Here is a 21988-nt window from a genome sequence, read left to right on the forward strand (position 1 = left end):
TGTTATATCAGAATTATTAATATGTTTTTGTCATTCTAGATTATGAAATGCCTGCTGACAGTGCGGTTTATCTATGCATTTACACAGAACTATACTCAAACTGTGATCGCTTGCGGAGATAATAAATAATTAATTTCCAAAGAGTTGTATTTATTTAGATGTTTATTAGCTAATTAATGGTTATATAGTAAATGCTACTACAATTTAGTGTGTTTTAAACAGGTGAATCTTGTTAAAAGTTGCATGCGGAGGCTGTGCTGAAGCATTTCTTGAGCATCAACCCACTGAGTGAACAGCAATATGAAGCGGCTTCACGAGACTAATGATGAGCAAATATACAACAGAGAGAGAATTCAATTCAGCGCTTTTATTTACAACATGTGCTCATTCATGGCTGCGTATTATTTAATTCAGGCAAAGTTACGTCTTTATTGGGATGGGACTTGACGGATTATTTTACATGACTCCGTGAGTTGCTCTCAATTTCTTAGAGCCAAGCTGCATAAACTACATAACAGGCATTTATGTCATGCATTTGTGCATTAATGGCTGTTATGTTAAATAAAGTTTACTAACTACAGCAAATAAAGTACCTGCACACCGTTGTTATTGTCTCGTCTCCCCTTAGACGCGCTGTAATGGCGATCCTGCGCGCAATTCTCAAAACACCCACATTTATCGGTGAATCCGATATTACAAAACCGATATCCGATAATGTTAAAATGCTTAAATATCTGGACAAATATCGGTAAATCGATATATCAGTTAATCTCTAATTATAATCCATTCATTTTCATATTTTTATAAGAAGAAATATAATAATAATAATAATAAAATATAATATAATACTAATTTGTAAATAATTATATATATGTAAAATGCGCTTTTTACACACTATCTCTGTATTTAAAAAATGTATTTAGTTAGCACTTGTAGAACCCATCTTCCCTACACTAATACACTCAAGTGTACTACAAGTGGTAACTAAATACATTTTTTAAATACAGAGATAGTATGTTAAAAGTGCATTTTAGTTCATTTTCATGGTGTCCCAAAATAGCACAGTTGAGTACACTTAGATGTTCATCTTAAGAAGTACTAAAGAATCACTTTAGTATATTAAGTACAAAATTAGTGCGTGGAAATAGAGCACTTTAAGTGCATCATGGTAGTGTACTTTTTTTTTAATCTGGGATATATCAAAACTTAATTTTTGATTAGTAATATGCATTGCTAAGAACTTCATTTGAACAACTTTAAAGGAGATTTTCTCAATATTTAGATTTTTTTTGCACCCTCAGATTCCAGATTTTCAAATAGTTGTATCTCAGACAAATATTGTCCTGTCATAACAAACCATACATCAATGGAAAGATTATTTATAAATCATGTATAAATCTCAGTTTCAAAGAATTGGCCCTTATGACTGGTCTTGAGGTCCAGGGTCACATATTTCATGAGGTTAACTTACAGTATACTCTACTTGTGGTCAGTCTGCACAAGATCAACATGCTTGTTTGCGTTGCGCTTCCCCTTTAAATACAAGACCAAGCATTCGATCATCAGAGCATCTACGAATCTTTCCACCTGCGGCGGTGTGAATGCATGGTAAAGACTTGTGTGTGTGGGACATGAGCGTGTGAGATGATGATGATGATGATGATGGTGGTGATCTCTCTAACCCTGTTTCTGGTTGTTCTCAGGAGAGTTTCACTGCAGTTTTGAGGAGGATCCCATCTGCATGTTCACTCAGGACAAGAACGATGACTTTGACTGGACGAGACACAGCGCAGCCACACGCGACACCAAATACACGCCCAACACGGGGCCCAGTGGTGACCGCAGCGGCTCCAAACAGGGTACGAGAGTCTCAGGCCTTGAGGACAGAATCAGTGTGTCGTCTGTTGTGGCAGAAAATTAAAATGACTCTCACCGCTTAAGAGACAAACCCACTCCATTTTTTATTCTTTGCAAAGAAGGTCAGAAAGTCATAAAGAAACCCAAGTTGCTGCAGAGTGCGCCAAAGAAGGGAGGGTTTCCTCCACCTTTATATCTCTTCCCTAGCCTTCAAGGTTACGTCTCTTAACAGCCGTACTTTTCCACACATGGTAAGAAAGTCAAAGACACAATCTATTATATCATACTTCTAAAGCTCGGAACCCTCATATGGACAGGCGCCTTTGGGTCTCCCAGTTGTTCCCTCCGAGCTCGGCTTAGGCCTGCAGGAACCCCTTGTCACCCATACATCTTATTCTTTAGGCCCCAAACCATATCTCATCTTGACTTCACAGCAGTTCTAAATAAAGCAGGCACTACACAATGTTCCATTAGCATATAGCAGAGTAGCATAATCCTCATGAGTTCTGTCTCAATTTTCAACCTGTTATATTTTTAACATATTAATTATTTGTATAAATCATTTTAGCTATATTTATTTATATTTAATATATGATAAACTATGTCGTAGTAATATTACAGAGTTTCTGGCTAGATTGCCATTTTGTAGTTTACAGACTAAACTAGAAATATTGAATATTAAATATATTTTTACATTTTAAATATTTCTATAAATGTTTTTTTTTACTATAAATATTCATATATATATATATATATATATATATATATATATATATATATATATATATATATATATATATATATTTATATAGTATATATATTTATATAGTATATACACTGCCATTCAAAAAATTTTTTATATTTTTAAAAAGATTCTTCTGCTTATCAAGGCTTTATCTATTAGACCAAAAATACAGAAAAACTTTTGTGAAATATTATTGCAATTTTAAAATAACAATTTTAATATACTTTAAAATATCATTTATTTCTGTGATCAAAGCTGTATTTTCAGCATCATTACTCCAGTCTTCAGTGTCACATGATCCTTCAGAAATCATAATAATATACTGATTTATGTTGGATATGCAGGTGCATCTCAAAAAATTTGAATATCGTTTTTTTTTTTTTTTACTTATTTGAAAAAGTGAAACTTTCATATATTCTATATTCATTACATGCAAAGTAAAACATTTCAAAAGTTATTTTGTTTTAAGTCAAAAACACAGTATCTCAAAATATTAGAATATTTAGATTTGAGCTTCAATAAATGATCATACATACAGTATAAATTCCGGGTATCTCTTGTTGATTGACCCTTATGACTGGTTTTGTGTTCCAGAGTCACATATACAGTAGTCAACATTTAAAGTGGATCAAAAAAGTTCATCAAAGTTGTCTTAGTCAAGTCAAGTCTGCTTTATTGTCAATTCTTCCACATGTACGGCGCATACATACAGAGAATTGAAATTGCATTACTCTCAGACCCTTGGTGCATACAGTTAACATTTAAGACACTGACAGTAGACGTTCAAATACAGATAAATACAGTTTAAACATATGTACATACAACTATACAGATATACAGATGAGGACGTTTGTAGAAAAATAAAGAGAGAGATCGATAAAGTGGCATAAGGCACATGGCAGATAGAGTGCAAACCAGTTAAATAAAACTAAACTGTGCAGATATATGTGTATATGTATAGAGTGTATATATATATATAGTGCAAGAAGACAAGAACACAATTTGGTTTTAGGTTTTAGGACAACTTTGATGAAAGGTTTTGATCCACTTCAAATGTTGACGTGTGTGTGTGTGTGTGTGTGTGTGTGTGTGTGTGTGTGTGTGTGTGTGTGTTCCTTTTTATTATTATTATTATTTACTTTCATTATATGATAAGCGCAGTTCGGAAATTCCCATTTTCAAGTTGTACATACTGTATAATAATAATTATTATTATTATTATTAAAAATTGTTTTTATATTTTAAACATATTTAAGATATAATAAATGATACATGTAGTTTATACACAAAATACATGAATTACAGCCTGAGAAGCGTTGCGAGTCTCTCTGGATGGAAAGCGCCTGGTTTTTAATCCTCATGCTGATTTCTGAAGTTATCTAGAACTGCATTAATATCCGCCGAGTTCCAATTAGTGCTCAGAGTGATTTGATTCGGAGGAAATTCAGCTTTTCAGAGGTTGTCTGTTCCCAAAGGCGCTGGTTTATGATGACGGGACGCTCCGGAGGGAATGAGCGCCGCTCCTGTAAATAATACATTCACTTTACATTTTTTTTTCACACGTTTCATTCTCCTCAAGAGTCCTACAGAGACATTAATTACCGCTCGTCACTTTCAGGAGAGGAAACTCTGTTTGATTTTGGCTGGAGGGGTTTTCACGGCCAACCTCTCAACGAGACGACGATCTGAAGAACAATCATCAATGCCATCCAACTGATGATTGATTTTTTTTTCTGCGTTTTCCATTTGTGACCCTGAACCACAAAACCAGTCTTAAGTGTCCATTTTTTCGAAATTGAGATTTATACATCATCTGAAAGCTGAATAAATAAGCTTTCCATTTTTGTTAGGATATGATAATATTTGTCTGAGATACAACTATTTGAAAATCTGGAATCTGAGGGAGCAAAAAAATCTAAATACTGAGAAAATCTCCTTTAAAGTTGTTCAAATGAAGTTCTTAGCAATGCATATTACTAATCAAAAATGAAGTTTTGATATATTTACGGTAGGAAATTTACTAAATATCTTCATGGAACATGATCTTAATATCCTAATGATTTTTGGCATAAAAGAAAAATTTATAATTTTGACCCATACAATGTATTTTTGGCTATTGCTACAAATATACTCCAGCGACTTAAGACTGCTTTTGTGGTCCAGGGTCACATTTGTTTTTGTAAACAGAAACAGTACAATTGAGAAAAAATATAATAATAATAATAATCATGCATATAAATGAACTCATCGTTTATATTGGTTTGTATAATTTATATAATTTGTGTATGTTGAAGTAAAATGTTTGATCTTTTATATTGTTTATACTTATACTTTATGTTTTTTTATTTATATTTGTTTGATATTTTTAGTTTGTTGGGTTGATGTTTGTGTTTGTATCTTATGGTGAAGCCAAAGATGACAATAACAATAATAATAATAACAATAGCAATAATAATAATAATAATAGAAAGAAAACGACTAAACTAATTTGAGGTTTTATATATATATATTGTCTGTTCTATTACTGTATTACTGTGTGTAAGTATGTGTGTCTCATTGTTGTGTTTGTGTGGTTCTCAGGTTTCTACATGTACATCGAGACGTCCAGACCTCGTAAAGACGGCGACACGGCTCGTCTCCTGAGCCCCACGTTTAATGTGACCCCCAAAAACCCCCACAGCATCACCAGCCCGCCGGCGTACTGCTTCAGCTTCTACTACCACATGTACGGCAAACACATCGGTAAGAGCCACAGACGTGCTAAAACATCCAGCTTCATTATATGACCAGATGATTGAGATGAAAACTGCACACTACTGCTGGAGTGAGAATTAGAGCATTTCTCAACCTTATTTAGCTTATTCTGATGATGCTTTCAGCTGTCAATAATATTCTCAGCAGCAAAATTTACAGTGTATAATAGTATAGTATTTATTAATGTTTTAATTAGCTTTTATTTATTATTTATTTTATTCTTTCATTATTTTGTTAATTTATATATTTTTTATCATTACAATAACTATATTATAATTAGTTTATATTAATTTTTTATCATTCTATTTAGCTTTATTTTTAATTTAGTTTTAATAATTTGGTTTTAGAAATTTGAACTTGTTACTTTACTCATTTGCATTCACGTTTTTTGTCTTTCATTTTATTTTATTTCAGTGTTCGTTACTGAAAACAATCTTCATAGATTTCAGTAGTTTGTAGTTTCTATAGTTTATTTTTTGGGTAATTTAATTATAGTCAAAAGCAAACATTACTCATTTTTAAGTTTTCAATGTTTTTTGTTTTGTTTAGTTTTTTTGTTTGTTTTTTTAATTATTGAAACTGGTTTTATTCCGCTTTCATTTTGATTTTAGTGCAAATTTTAAGAACTTTGTTATGTGCATTTTTATAATTCTGTTTGGCTTTAATGTAGTTTATTTAAATTTTTGTAATGTAGTTTTAGCCAATGCAACATTACAAATTATCATTATTATTGTTTTGTTTTTCATCTTTTTTCATATTGATTTTAGTGAGAGTTTTAGTAATTTTGTTAAGTGCTTTTGTCATTTTTATTAGTTTTATATATATACTCAGGGCTTGAATTGAGGGGGGATGCGGGGGGTAGCATCCCCCTGGTCGAAAAAAATTACAAAAAGCATCCCCTCTGTAAAAGCACCATCCCCCCTTACCATCCCCTTTGGATTATCAACTTTGTGTATTAAGTAAGACTTATCATTTACGAACTAAATAATGGCGATTGGCCAATCAGAACTTGGTACTGTAACAAGCTGCGCCCAAGCGGAAGCAATTTCGTAATTTTTCGCGCAAAATGGTTCAAGCGCAACTTTTGAAGTTCTTTAAAAAAGAAGACAACAGAAGGTATGATTTTTCATTGATTAGAGATGATAGGAGAGCTGACATCCAACTTTGGAAGAAAAAAAAACAAAAACACGAGAGTCCAAAAAGCATTCACTGTGCGATGAAGCCCATTAGAATACCCATGTATGAGTTTTTATATTCATTGCACAAGCAATGTTCTTTTCTGTATATCAGCTCATGTGCGCGAGGCCGCGAGCACAAATGTGCTATTAGTTTTATACAACAGTGCATAGCAACACGGTTTCATTCCATGAATGAATCAGTTTTTGAACGAATCGAGTCGTTTGATTTGAATGATTCAGTAAGTAATTTATCAAAACAGGTACTTGCTGCCACCTACTGGCTGTTTTATTGTCATATTTATTTATCCATGACGGACCTAAACAGTCAAGGTGCCAGCACAAAAACACATTCAGCAAAATATTGTTTAATTATCAATATTCCTATATTTCAGGCCCCAGAAGGAAAAAAAAAACTTCTAAATAATAGTTCATTTAATAAGGCTAATTTTTCATTAAATAGAAAAACAATACATTTTCACCTTGTTTAATAAATACAATTTAAAAATACATCAACTAAATGTTACATGAACAAACCCCTCTGTAAAATCCTTCAGAATATAGATGTAAGTTTTTGTGTATGGTGCTGCTGAAGTGGAGAAAAAACTTTTAAAGATTGAAATCTACAGATACAAATAGATAAAGTGCAGTTTTTGGATGTTTTCTTTCCACTAGTCTTAACATTGGTTCAAAATTCTTGTCTGATTTTGTTCGTTTTTCCTAAAGGAATTCTGGATTTCTCTTTTTATCACTTCATAAATCATAAAATACTGTCAACAGACCTAAAATGTTGTAAAAAATCAGGTGAATGATATATGAACAAACCCCTCAGTAAAAATCTTCAGACTATAGACAGAAATAAAACTCTAAGTTGTGGTGTATGTAAGAGCTGCTGAAGTGGGGGAAAAACTTTTAAAGTGATTGATTGGAATTTAAATCTACTGACACAAATAGATAAAAAATATAATACAACGTTCACTTAAATGTGTATTTTTGATGGGGGGTTTTCCCCACTAGTCTGAACATTGGTTCAAAATATTTTATCTGATTTTGTTATTATATTAGAGTTAAATGTTTTTCCAGAGGTGATTCTCGATTTCTCTTTTTATTACTTGATAAATCAGAAAATACTGTCAACCGACAGAATTTTTGTAGGAGTTAAATGTTGTAAAAAATCAGTTGAGTGTTATATGAACAAAACCCTCAGTAAAAATCTTCAGAATATAGAGAGGAATCGAACTAGAACTAAGTTTTGTGCTGCTGAAGTGGAGGAAAAACCTTTGAAGACGTGTTGGAATTGAAATTGAAATGTTTTCTTTCCACTATTCTGAAACAAGACATGTTATGGAAGCAAAATAGACCTCAAAACTGACCAATTCATGAAAAAAACATGCCTTCAGATTTCCACACACCTTCCCAAGTACCCAAAGCAAGCATGATTGTTAATTTACCATCCTACAGCTTTGACCAAGAAGAAACCAAGTACAATCGATTGATTTGCAATTTGACCGCTCTTCAGTTCTTCTGTCGGACGGCACTGAGGAGGTCAGTTGTTAAATGAATTGATTGTATTTTCCCGCAGGCACTCTGAATGCGTTTGTGAAGCAGAAAGGTCAGTCGACTTCAGATGCCGGTCCAGTCTGGTCTCTCAGCGGGAACCAAGGGGACCGATGGAGACAAGCCAAAATTAGCATTCATCCTTCTGCCTCCTTCCAGGTGAGCAAACTGCACGGGTAACACGGACACATTCACATTCATTCAGTATTTATAGAGCATTTATGTGAGCTTTAGGGTCAGTTTTGAAGGAAATTGATATTTTTATTCATCAAGGACACATTAAATTGATGATAAGTGACAGTAAAGACATTTATAATGTTACAAAAGATTTCTATTTCAAATAAATGATGTTCTATTGAACTTTCTATTCATCAAAGAATCCTGATATTTCAGTATCAATGATATACTAATTAGTGCTATCAAATGATTAATCGCGATTAATCACATCCAAAATAAAACATTTTTTTACATGGTATATGTGTATGTACTGTGTATATGTATTATGTATATATAAATACACACACATGCATGTATATATTTAAGAAAAATATGTTACGTTTATATATTAAGTATATTTATATATAATATACATTTTATGAATATAAATATAATTGTATAAAATGTATAAAATATAAACGTATATTTTATTAATATATACATATATTATATTTTCTGTTTTAATTTTAATTTTAATTTTAGTTAAAGTTTTAGTACCTTTGTTAGGCTTTTTTGTCATTTTTATTACTTTTTAAAAAGTCTATATAGTTTTTTTATTCATTTAGGTTTTTTCAGTTTGTTTTGTTTTAGTTCTTTTAGTACGTTAACTTTAATTAAACAACAAGACACATTTTGATTTGGCAACTAGCTGATACAAAAACATACTTTTATTAATCAATGAAGCATTAAATTGATCAAAAGGGACAGTAAAGACATTTATAATGTTACAAAAGATTTCTGTTTCAAATAAATCCTGTTCTTTTGAACTTTCTAGTCATCTGTGAATCCTGAAAAATAAAATGTATCAAGATTTCCACAAAATATTGAGCAGCACAACTGTTTTCAATATTGATAATAATCAGAAATGTTTGTTGAGCAGTAAATCAGTATATTATTATGATTTCTGAAGATCATGTGACACTGAAGACTGCAGTAATGATGCTGAAAATACAGCTGCAGATCACAGAAATACATTACAGTTTAACACATATTCACATAGAAAACAGATATTTGACATTACAAAACTTTTACTGTATTTTTGATCAAATAAATTCAGCCTTGGTGAGCAGAAGAGACTTCTTTCAAAGACAAAAAAAATGTCTGTATGTATGTGTCATTTTATGTCCTAAATGTTTTTATGAAACAGTAAGTCACTCGAGGTCATGCTGTATTTTGAAAAAAGCCTAATAGCACAACCTCTCATATCTTACAGAAGCTAATGTCGAGTCCAGAAGAGGCTGTTGAGACGAGCTTTATTTTGTTTGTGCTCCATTTCCATCACACAGGTGATATTCGAGGGCGTCCGCGGCCCCGGGATCGAGGGGGACATCGCCATCGATGATGTCACGCTCGAGGAGGGGGAGTGTCCTGACCCTCCGTCCAATCGTATGTATCAAGCATGCATCTCCATGGTAACCAGGCCGTAATTGCATGTAGCACAATTTTGTCCAGGAGAGCTCAGTAATTACAGAAGAACATACAGCGAGAAAGACGGAAATGAGGCCAGATAATGGGCTGGAATTGACAAGAGCGGCGGCGAGAACACGGCTCCGCTTCTGCTGGAAACATCAGAGCAAATGAAAAACGTTCCTTCCAGAGCCAAACTACTGCTGTGATCGAGAAGTGAAGCTATATGTGAATCATTATTATAAGGCATCAGGTTTTCCATTATTATCCAAAGCTGCGTGACTGTAAGAGACATCTCATATCGATCTCACCGTGAGATGTGTTTGTGTCATAAACACAAGCGTGGTGGAGAACGATCAAACGCTGCAGTAATAATATGCTGTGGAGGATTATTATGAATCACAGAAATACAGTTCAGACATTTATGAACAACTGTATGTGTGAAAAACTTTAGAGAGAGACGCTTTTGACTGCTGTTTACTGAGTCAACCAAGTATTAACTCTTTCCCTGCCAGTTTCTAGTCACTGCCAGCATTTTTTACATTTCCACAAAACTTTCATGGCCCCCATAACTTTTTGTTGTATGAATATATGAAATTATGATATACTATGAGAGCACCTGGAGATTTGGTTTGGCACTCACACTGCACCCATTAAATATAGCTATAAAAAAATAAAATAATTAATAATAGTAATAATAGTAGTATTAATAGACTTTATATAGTTATCAAATAAAATAATAAAGTGCAATAACACTATTATATTTTGAAATAAAAAGTGAGTATTAAATAAAAATAAAATTATTTTATAGCACATTTAAAAAATACAATGTTAATATTTACATTTTCTATTATTTATTTTTTACTTTTTTATTTTTAAATGAATTTTCATCATTTTCAAACCTAAAATCAGCAAGATTTTATTTTGGCGGGTTGCTGGGAAGTCAGTACCAGTTTTAGCGCTGCTGAGTGAAGCGTGTCAGTGAATGAAATGTCAGGTTTGTTATATAATATAATATACAGTATATTAGAGTTAGTCGATCTAAAACGGTGATTGTGCATTAACAGCTGTCAGCCATGTCAGTACACAAATTAGTGGCGCCCTCCTACTGTATTTACAGTGAAAACATGGAAAGCTGAAAAATTCCTTCAATGCTGGGGAAAGATTTAAAGGGACAGTTCACCCAATAATGAAAACTCTGTCATCATTTACTCACCCTTATGTCACTCCAAATCTGTATGAGTTTCCAATTTCTGTTGAACACAAAAGAAGATATTTTGGAGAATGTTGGTATTCAAACAGTTGACGCTGGTAGCCATTGACTTACATAGTAATTTTTCCATACTATGAAATTCAGTGGCTACCGTCAACTGTATAGTAACACTGTAGAGCTGGGCGATATGAGCAAAAATTCATATCTCAGTATTTTTTGGCTGATTTGCATATCTCGGTATTTTGTATTTGGATTAAGCAAATAATCAAATAAAGTGAATGTAACCATGTACAATGTAAAAAAAAAAAGAAAAGGCAACCAGCTTCAGCAGATTTTTGAGTTCTCTCAACTTGTTGTTTTACATTTATACAACAAAAAGTTGAGAGAACTCAAAAATCTCCTAAAAAAATAAGTTGAGAGAACTCAAAAATCTGCTGAAGGTGGTTGCCTTAAATTTTTAAGTTTGCTCAACTTTTCTCCTTTTATTTACAGCGTAGGCATATATTATGTGCAAAAAAGGGTTAACATCACATTACATTCTAACATTGTAACATTGCAATCTAAAAACAAAAATAATGCTTTTAAAGCAGAAGTTAAATTTACTAAACTAAAAATGAAAAAAGCACAGATTAATTGACTAAAAAGGCTGATTGATAACCCCATTACAGTCACTTTACAGTTAGTGCTATCATACAAATACACTTACTTGTAGGTTTAAAATTCTACATATCTCACATTTATTGTCCAACTACAAATATTTCAGCAAAATGTATATTTTAGTCAGAGTTATTGTGCTCCTATTTTATTGCGCTCTGGCACTAGTTCTGAATTAAGTTTAGCGGAGCAAAGCTCATGCAAACGGAAATATTTCCATGGCTTTCTAACACTTATAATATGGAGAATATACCTGTGAAATATAAGTTATGCATTTAGGAAAACAGCACATCTCAAACACTTTAAACAGCACAAGTAGCGTCTCGCCTTTCTGTCAGAGCCACTTTAAACTCAAACTATAGGTTACTATATCTTACGTTTTTTAAAGCCCTTCATATAAAGCTTGTCACATGTTTAGAACAAATTGTATTATGCACTTTCTCTGCCGCAGCTCAGTTTGTGTCCTCCCTAGATATTTTTTCAGATGCTCTCGTAATCAAACTACTGTATATCGATATAAACAGTATTGCTTCATACCGTAAATATATCGATAAATCGTACAAACTCGATATACCGCCCAGCCCTGGTTAACATCCATTCAGATTTTGCAAGTGCACAGCAACTCCCACATACACACGAGAGACCCATGCATCATGCTGGTTAGTTTTGATCTGGTTATCTGGTTAGTGCTAACCTCTTTCTCTGCGTTTCCCACAGCGATCAGAGGAGCGGCTGCACACGGCGTCTCCAGTATATGGTCATTGAGCATCACGCTGTTTTTTACCGTATTCATCGGTCAGAGGTGACGCTCCATGTGAGAAAAGACTCCAGACGCGTCCCTCTATGTTTAATCACCAAAGATTCATGCTTTCGGATCGCAGAGGAGGCACAACACCGGATCCACATGGAATGAACCGACTACAAACAGAAAAGTATTAACTAATGCTTAAAATAATAAATAAATAAATGTCTGGACTCAACCGTGGGTTTGAACGTTGATCTCAAAAGCACAACGAGTACTTCACAATCTGGATTTACCTGCAAGACAAGCGAAAACATGAATGAATATTGAGTTTTACACACCATTCCCCTTCCTTCACAGTTTTTTTTTTTTCCATCTTGAGATGTTCTTTTCTGGTGCTTTGGAGTACAATCAACAAAAACATCTCTTGATATGTTCTGGGTTTGGTTCGGATCAGTGCTTTAAAATGCAAATAAAACAGAACCTCGTTTCGCTTTATTATCCGACTCCAGTAGCAGCCTGATTTCTCAACACTGTGCTCACGCTCCCAAGCGGAGACCCTTGCGCTTTTTGGCGTCCGTGACGGTGAAAGACTTGGATTGTCGTCGTTCCCAGCACCCGTTGAGTGAAAGAGTTTTTGCCATTAAAAAAAGAAGTGCCTTCAGGTTAAAAACCGATCCGTTAGCCTGGCCATCGACACCAAACGTCCATGTTTCTAACATCTCCGATGGGCTATTTTATACTCATTTCTATCGCCCCTCAAGTGCTGGAATGCACGACTGCGAGCGTCATGTATGAAAAATCCTGAACGCACGATTCTTTGGCTGCTGGAGGACGATATATGGACGAATGTTACGCTCGTCATCCCCGACTATCATGCCTCTGTCATTTATACACCGAACAGTGTGCATTCTGAGAGAAAAAATACGAAATATTCATAATTATAATAATATTTTATTACTCTATCCAGAATGTGTCTCAGCTTTTACACACAAATTGTGAAAATCGGTGACGGTATCTACCTGAGCGCTCGACCGGCCGCTTTTTAAAAAGGGTGTTGTAAAAAAAAAAAAAAAAAAAAAAAAAGTGTAATGAAGATGTTTGGACAAGAAGCTGTGTCTCGTTTCTTCTGATTTATGTTGAAATGTTCAGACTTTGCTGTCTTTATTTCTCGTCTCCCTTGCATTGCAAATATCAAAAACGCCGTTTTGGTAACTGTACAACTTGTATATGTAAAGAAGCTCTGTTCATTGAGATTTATATGAGATGTTTTATGTACGAGTCAAAGGAAGCACAACATTTAGGATTCAGTCATCTATAAACATCATATATGTGACCGTCCTCCTGCAAAACCGACGTGAAAAAGTGACACAGGAAGCTGACTTTCACTAAGAATTTAATAAAAAAATTATTCAAATGCAATAATGGAAATAAAAACAATATATGATTTAAATTATTGGGGCGGAATACAAAAACATCACAAGCTGATTAATGATATTCAAAATGTAATTTAAAGAAAAGTTCACCCCAAAATGAAATGTTCTCACCCTCAGATCATCCGAGATGTACTGTAGATGAGATTGGAGAAATGTGTCTATGGATGCTCTGCAGTGAATGGGTGCCGTCAGAATGAGAGTCTGATAAAAACATCACAATAATCCACACCACTCCAGTCCATCAGTTAACATCTGGAGAACACAAAAGATCAAACTAATCCAGCATTTTTAACTCATATATGAGTCTCAGCATCCATTGCTGAGACACTGGTGCAGAGACACATTTCTACAAACCTGATGAAGAAACTAACTCATCTACATCTCAGATGACCTGAGGGTGAGGGAATTTTCAGATCATTTAAATTTTTGAGTGAAATACTCCTTTAAAAGTGAAGTGTGTTGCTGTTTAGGGTATTTGGGTGTTTCTTTGTAAAATCAATTAAGAGCATTGACACACATGGAGTTGGTTTTATTTTAGATGAATGATGGTGCACTGTAAAAAATTTCCCTGTAAAAAAACGGTAATCTACTGGCAGCTGAGGTTGCCAGCATCATACTGTAAAAATACAGCGCACTACTGTTTTAGAAATTAACAGAATGATACAGTTTTGTTAAATACAGCATATAGCTGTTAAATTACAAGCTAAACACAACCACAATATTTTAGATTAAAATACTATTATGCACTACATTTTATGTTTATGTGGATTACAAAAAACAGAAAAATGCTAGTTATTTTTTTTATCTTTTTTATTTTAATACAACACCATAAATTCTGCACAGTGCTTGTGAATACACTATGCAACAAAACAGGCAAAAATTACAAGTAATCAAGAAATATTCAGTGCATACTGTACACTCGGGTGCAACAAAAAGCACCAATCAAAAAAATCAAAATGCAAAAACGGCTTAGGAAAAAAACTAACAAACAAAAATAACCAATACACAATATAAAAATTACTTTCCTGTACATAAAATACAAATCTAGCCTCTAATCAAGATTCAGCAAACACCAACCGAATGTTTGAATGTTTAAAACTGCAGTCTCACTAAAACAGACAAATTACTTAACTCTCAAATCAGCCTTTAACAAACAACAGCTCTCTTTTTTTTTTTTTTTTATAAAATGGCCTCTAGTGTGCAAATCAATATTAGAAAGAGAAAAAAAAGCAAACAGAGAAAAGAACCAATAAAAGCACCAATCAACGTTTCAAAATACAAAAATGGCTAAGGAAAAATTAAACAAAAATAAACAAAACAATATAGAAATCACTCTCCAGTACATGAAATACCAAATCTAGCCTCAAATCAGCCCAAAATGGCCCTGTAGTATACAAATCAATAATACAGAAGGAAAAACAAAAACAAACATCAGCCCACTACATATTTCTGAAAAACAACTGCATGAGTGGGGAGTTCCAGCTACATCTTAAATAAAGTGCCATTCAAAGTCCATAAGTCTTTTTAAAAGATTTGACACTTTGGAATTGACAGTCATGGTCTTCTTCTGCACAGTTTTCCCAGTTTTTTTAGATGTCACTTTTCCCCTTGCAGCCTTGGTTCCTTTTTCTGGATTTATCCCAACAAAGCGTCTGAAAAGTAAGAGTAAAAGATTTTCAGTGAACAATGCTTTAAAACGGTATGATTTACAAAAAATAAATACATATTAAATCATTTGTATTATTTCTGGAGAAATATGACTGATTTTGTGTTCTGTAACAGAAAATAAGTGAAACAGCACAGTCTTGTTTTTTTTTTCTCCACCAAGATAATGTAATATGATGAAATATAAGGTCTGATTGTCATGCAGGTGCATCAAAAATGAAATTTTGAGCTCCAAAAAGACAATAGAATTTTAAAGGTACACTAGTCACAAATGGTTTAATCTATGACTTCTGAAGCAATCCCATTTTTGGATGATAAGAGTCTAAAATGGGAAGATCTTTTTCATGTTCATGTGTGTCAATTACTAGAAATTGTACTCACGACTGAAGTCATGATACCGACAGACTGCAGTGGCATGATGAACAGTGAAAGTGTTTGATTTTGGTCTGTTCTCACCTAAAACTAAACCAAATTAAACCACTGTACTTGAATTAATTATATTTATGATGCTTTTATGCCCTTTATAGCTTGAAGATATATATACACACACACAGGTGCATCTCAATAAATTAGAATGTTGTGGAAAAGTTCATTTATTTCAGTAATTCAACTCAAATTGTGAAACTCGTGAATTAAATCATTTCAATGCACACAGACTGAAGTAGTTTAAGTCTTTGGTTCTTTTAATTGTGATGATTTTGGCTCACATTTAACAAGAACCCACCAATTCACGATCTCAACAAAATAGAATATGGTGACATGTCAATCAGCTAACCAACTCAAAACACCTGCAAAGGTTTCCTGAGCCTTCAAAATGGTTGTCCAGGAGACAATCTTTGACACCCTTCACAAGGAGGGAAAGCCGCAAACATTCATTGCCAAAGAAGCTAGCTGTTCACAGAGTGCTGTGTCCAAGCATGTTAACAGAAAGTTGAGTGGAAAGAAAAAGTGTGGAAGAAAAAGATGCACAACCAACCGAGAGAACCGCAGCCTTATGAGGATTGTCAAGCAAAATCGATTAAGAATTTGAGTGAACTTCACAAGGAATGGACTGAGGCTGGGGTCAAGGCAGCAAGAGCCACCACACACAAGTCCTCTTTTCAGATGAGAGCAAGTTTTGTATTTCTTTTGGAAACCAAGGTCCTAGAGTCTGGAGGAAGGGTGGAGAAGCTCATAGCCCAAGTTGCCTGAAGTCCAGTGTGAAGCTTCCAACACCGCTTCATCTGCTGGTGTTGGTCCACTGTGTTTTTTGAAAACCAAAGTCACTGCACCCGTTTACAAATAAATTTTTCACTGACCAGCTTTTTGAAGATGCTAATTTCATTTTCCAGCAGGATTTGGCACCTGCACACACTGCCAAAAGCACCAAAAGTTTGTTAAATGATCATGGTGTTGGTGTGCTTGACTGGCCAGCAAACTCACCAGACCTGAACCCCAGAGAGAATCTATGGGCTATTGTCAAGAGGAAAATGAGAAACAAGAGACCAAACAATGCAGATGAGCTGAAGGCCACTGTCAAAGAAACCTGGGCTTCCATACCACATCAGCAGTGCCACAAACTGATCACCTCCATGCCATGCCGAATTGAGTCAGTAATTAAAGCAAAAGGAGCCCCTACCAAGTATTGAGTACATGTACAGTAAATGTAAACATTTTCCAGAAGGCAAACAATTCACTAAAAATGTTTTTTTTGTTGGTCTTATGAAGTATTCTAATTTGTTGAGATTGTGAATTGGTGGGTTTTTGTTAAATGTGAGCCAAAATCATCACAATTAAAAGAACCATAGACTTAAACTACTTCAGTCTGTGTGCATTGAATTTAATACATGAGTTTTACAATTTGAGTTGAATTACTGAAATAAATGAACTTTTCCACAACATTTATTGAGATGCACCTGTGTGTGTGCGTATATATATATATATATATATATATATATATGTGTATGGAAAAACCAATATCAGAATAGCTTTTGTTTGTGTTCCCCAAAAACAAGCAAGTCACAATTTTTTTAATTCAGGTATGCCAAAATTAGTAAAAATTGCAAAATATACTGCACAGCTGAAGAGGTTAAAGGATTACTCCACCCCAAAATTAAAATTGTCATTAATCACTTACCCCCATGTTGTTTCGAAACACAATTTAAGAAATTTTAGGTGAAAACTGGTAGGCTTGAGACTGTCCCATTGACTGCCTGGTAAATTACACTGTCAAGGTCCAGAAAAGTATGAAACCTGGACCTTGGCAGTGTTATTTACTTGGCAGTCAATGAGACAGTCAAAAGCCTCCCGGTTTTCATCTAAAATATCTTAAATTGTGTTCTGAGGACAAACAAAGTTTTACGGGTTTGGAACAACATGGGGGTAAGTGATTAATGACAAAATTTAAATTTTTTGGGTGGAGTAACCGTTTAAATGAGAACATTATTTTAAGGGGGAACTATTCCTGTAATCACATACTAATATAAACAAAAAAACATAAGTAAGTGCAAACTTATTACCTTTGAAGGAATTCCAGTGTGCATGCTGTTTCCTCCTGGTACTGCAAATTAAAGATGTAATACAAAGAAAACAATGCAGAAAGTCCAGAGAGAAAATCTGGCTGCACACCCTCGCAGATTATTCTGCCTTCCATGCTGATCAGCCATCGTTTCATCCACTGCCCAGGAGTATCATCTGGACCTAAAAGAAATGGATTGATTAAAGTATAATTTATTATTTATTCTGGATATTTATTCTATGATTTGTCATTTATTCTGGATAACTTGGTGTAAAAAAGACAGTGATAAAATTATGCAGTCCCTGACTAAGCCACACAATGTCAAAATTATTGGATCTAATGAAGAAAAAAAAGTCACCTACATCTCGGATGCCCTTGGGGTAAGCTGATAAACACCAACATTTTATTTTAAAGTGAACTATCCCTTTAATGCCATTGCAGCTTCAGAGACTAATTTTGTGAGAAACAAAATAACTTAATTGTATCATGATTAAAAAACCTATGAGGTTTCTACAGGTAAACTAAAATCTCAGACTAATTGAGACGTTGTTTTGTTGAATTAAACTGAATTAAAAATTAAATCTCAAATACAAACCAGTATACAAGTGCAATAAAACAAGATCCAAAACAGTCGTTTCTACAATGAGGCACATAAAGGTGGATCTTTTCCTGACAATAAAAATTTGCGTCAGCCAGGGTTGTGTTTAGTTTTGTTATAGTGTAAAAACATACATGTGTAATATGATATACTTACCAAGCAGGATCAAACGAGGAGTCACAGGCAGGATACCTGCCTTTTCAAGATCAGCAGGAGTGGCAGACATCTATTGGTAAAGATAATAATTTTATGTAATTAATAGTATCTACAAATAAATAAAATAAATAAACCTGTGTGACTTCTTTGCCAATTCAATGCAAAGAAGAGAATGGGGACCAAACCTTTAAACACCAAAATAACCATAAATGAAGGATAAAGGTAATTCAGATGAGTCAAGTGATTTGCAGTAGCCAGCCTTTTGATGTGATTCCATTGGTTTGGGGTTAGAACAGCTCAAACTGTAATGCTTCTATTAATACATCAATTTCTAGGCATAATCATAATTCTAACCTTGATTACACTTCTTTGGACTTGATGCATATGCAGAGGTGAGAATGAGTTATCAAGCTTAAAATCATATCTGCCAAGGTAGAATGTAGGTAGAAATTTCAAGAAGCACAGTGAAAAATTTGTTACATTTGATCTGTCTTCACCCAAAACCATTTGGATTGCTTTAAAAGACATGGATTAAATCGCTGGAGTCTTATGCATTACCTTAATGGTGCCTTTATATCCTTTTGGAGCTTGAAGCTCTCCATGCGTTTGCCTTATATGGACAAACACATAATTTTCCATTACAATATCTTTTGCTCCACAAACGAAGGTCACACAAGTCTGAGACAGCATGAATATGTTAAATGAGTACATGAGAATTTCTATACAGGCATTCTTTCTAAATACTAACAAACACAATGCATATAAAAACAAACTTACATTTTGTTGAAGAATGAGTCCTTCTTGCTTCTCGACGAAGTGAGCCATTAGGAGTTGAACAACGAGGTATGATGAATCAGTGGCTCCGTCTTTGGAAAGGACAGACTTCACTTTGGAGTTCGTAGGCTTGGTTTTAAAAAACTCCACAATGCTCTTTCCACACTCCTGCATTGAAAGTTCAAGTGCACGTAGGACATTGATGTCAGTGAGAAGTTCAAAATGTGTGAACAGGCCTTTTTGAATTTTGTTCAGGCCTCATTTATTACCTTTTACTGACACAAAGATTTAAAGCTGTGCACGTTTTATAACACCGGCAACTTTAGCTCACGGGCATGGATTATGACCGTAATTCTTTTCGATTATTAAACACGCTAACCGGATTATAAAATTATAAAGGTCTCACTGAATCTTCAAAATTATTTTTAAAAGTTATTGGTAACGGAGACGCAAATAACAGCGACACGTAACGTTAATCATAATATCTCTCATTACATAGACGGAATGCGCATGTTAGAAAGTATAACCATGCTGGATGAAATATTAAAATTCTTACCTGTAGCTATGTGTGTGTGATGTGAGTAGCCTACAATCCGAATCCTACGATCACTTGCTCGCTCAATGAACGTTACTGCTTGGCCTGAATAAAACACACAGACGAATCATGTGATTTAAATAAGTAAGGCGCATTAGATGTTCAAGATGTAATATTTAAAGTTAATAGGTAATTTCAAGCATAGATACAACCTGCAAACTTACCTCGTGCAGATCATCCAAAATGTCGTCTTGTGCGCGTTGAAAAAAAATATGTTATAATACTGTTAAATTACAGCGCTGTACTACTGTTGTTCGACCACACAACCTGAAGTGAACAAGTCTTCCCATAATGCATTGTAAAAAACGGCAATTTACTGGTATTAGATGAAAACAGTATTTTGCTGTTAAATTTCCATGTAAATTTACAGAAATTTTTTACAGTGTGCGATGCAGCAGGTGTTTCTGGTGTTGATGATGTAGACGTGCGTCACAGAAATGTATTGGTACCTCAGGAGCGGATTCATATTGGAAATGTTTAATATTCTGCTTCGCTCGCTGTATTGTCAGATTGCATTAGTGACAAACAACATAACAACGCCAGACATGAAGTCCTGAACCATAATGTACAATTTCCTTCCTTGTGCCCCAAAACAAGCAGGAGGGTAAAGAACGAGCCGAGTGAATAACGAAGCGTGATTATTCTCCTGGTTTTACCGCAGGACGTCACACATATGTGCTGGTATATGCAGTGTACCACAGGTCAAAACAGAGTCACTACATGATGTAAAAGATTCATTCACAGTACAATGACTGACACTTGTTACAGGACTTCAGAATCGTCCGTCTAATGAATCACGAGTCAAATATACAGGTCAAATCAGCCAAACAACTGAGTCAACTGAGTCTTTATGATGAGACGTCAACAATAAAATAAATATTAATGATGTTAATTAAGGGCTAAAGGCATCTTAGCTGTGAACATGTACTACATGAGAGCTTATGTTATTATTATTTGCCAAAAGAAGTCATGGATGTCATTTGTTTTCTGTTTAGAGTTGGGCGATGTACTGAATGCATTTGTGATGATTTGCTGGTGAAAATGAACATTGTGGGCATTGCAGTGATTTTAAAGCGCTTTTTGTTTGGTGTTTTATTCGAGTGAATCACTTCAAACTCTCCGATTCCTCAGTTGCTTTAAAACCATTAAAAGTCATTTTCTTACATTCAAATGTTTTATTAAAAATGCTATGTACTGTAGGTAAATATTGCGGTTTATTTTTATGTGTTGCTGGTGTGTATATAAATGAAAAGGATTCGGTATCATTTTTCTTTGTGTTCGTTTAGTGAGAAACTGGTGCAAACATGCCTTGATTGTTTGATTTAGATTTTTACTGTTTTAATTTTAAGTTCAAACATTTATATATGGAGTATTGTCTGAAAATATTGGGATAATTGTGTCGCCCAGCTCGAATGCCTGGATAAGATTTTGATAGAGTAACATTTGGTTAATTTAGCCCTACTATTGAAAAAAAAAAACTGCATACACTTTTCGCATTTCTGGGTCGATAGAACATGAGGTTAACATTTAAAAATAAATAAAAAATTGTGACATGTCAAAACTTTATAAGAACTACAGCAAAACCACTGCAATGAGAGAATTATTATTTTTTTCAATATTCATGAGAAAGTTTATTTTATATCTCAGAATTCAATTAAAACTTTTAGAATTAATAGAACTTAATTAATTCCTTTGAACTTATAAATCATGTTGCTCAAAAACAGTCCAAATTTATGAAACCTGCATATTGTTTTCCTTACAAAACAACATAACTATTACTCTGGAATACTGTATATTTATTTTACTTGTATAAACTTTCAGATGATCAACAGCCTGATTCTGCAATACAGTATAGTGAAATGTGGACTTCTCCTCTTTCAAACTCACTTTTCTTCATCAAATTAAGTCTGTTTGGTCTTTGAACTTCAGCTTTTCATCTTTTTGGGC

The 21988-nt window shown here is 34.0% G+C and overlaps 3 protein-coding genes across 7 annotated transcripts in view; 1 reads left to right on the top strand and 2 right to left on the bottom strand.

The window, feature by feature from the left end:
• The window catches only part of LOC306879911 (MAM domain-containing glycosylphosphatidylinositol anchor protein 2-like), a gene marked incomplete at both ends in the record, with an annotated part of 192085 nt that extends 179742 nt beyond the window's left edge, over positions 1-12343 (top strand). The window contains 5 exons of the mRNA XM_079433149.1: positions 1704-1859; positions 5183-5344; positions 8114-8247; positions 9591-9716; positions 12296-12343. Coding sequence (XP_079289275.1) covers positions 1704-1859; positions 5183-5344; positions 8114-8247; positions 9591-9716; positions 12296-12343 — 626 coding nt within the window. The remainder of the gene's footprint in view (positions 1-1703; positions 1860-5182; positions 5345-8113; positions 8248-9590; positions 9717-12295) is intronic.
• Positions 1-21988, bottom strand: part of LOC306880072 (transcriptional repressor protein YY1-like) — a 672069-nt gene that overhangs the window by 338018 nt on the left and 312063 nt on the right. The window lies entirely within an intron of this gene.
• LOC306879814 (uncharacterized protein) lies at positions 14574-20324 on the bottom strand. 3 transcript variants are annotated; one of them, XM_079433016.1, is made up of 7 exons: positions 20206-20324; positions 20003-20086; positions 19450-19614; positions 19231-19350; positions 18673-18742; positions 17920-18100; positions 14574-15408 (listed from the first exon to the last, which is right to left on the bottom strand). In XM_079433016.1, exons 3-7 carry the CDS (start codon positions 19495-19497, stop codon positions 15246-15248), a joined length of 582 nt encoding a protein of 193 aa, XP_079289142.1. In that variant the 5' UTR covers positions 19498-19614; positions 20003-20086; positions 20206-20324; the 3' UTR covers positions 14574-15245. The 3 variants fall into 3 exon arrangements, with proteins under 3 accessions (XP_079289142.1, XP_079289140.1, XP_079289141.1); XM_079433014.1 differs by lacking the exons at positions 20003-20086; positions 20206-20324 and having other exon boundaries at positions 19450-19758; XM_079433015.1 differs by lacking the exons at positions 19231-19350; positions 20003-20086; positions 20206-20324 and having other exon boundaries at positions 19450-19825.

The sequence above is a fragment of the Barbus barbus genome, assembly GCF_936440315.1.
Source record: "Barbus barbus genome assembly, chromosome: 14".
NCBI lineage: Eukaryota > Metazoa > Chordata > Actinopteri > Cypriniformes > Cyprinidae > Barbus > Barbus barbus.

Excerpts from the sequence above, each read along its gene's own strand:
- LOC306879814 (XM_079433014.1), bottom strand. The coding sequence starts at position 19,620 with ATGCAGGAGTGTGGAAAGAGCATTGTGGAGTTTTTTAAAACCAAGCCT. Across the intron at positions 19,351-19,449 it reads GACTCATTCTTCAACAAAAT|ACTTGTGTGACCTTCGTTTG; the intron begins GTAAGTTTGTTT and ends ATGCTGTCTCAG. Across the intron at positions 15,409-17,919 it reads ACACTGGAATTCCTTCAAAG|ACGCTTTGTTGGGATAAATC; the intron begins GTAATAAGTTTG and ends CTTACTTTTCAG.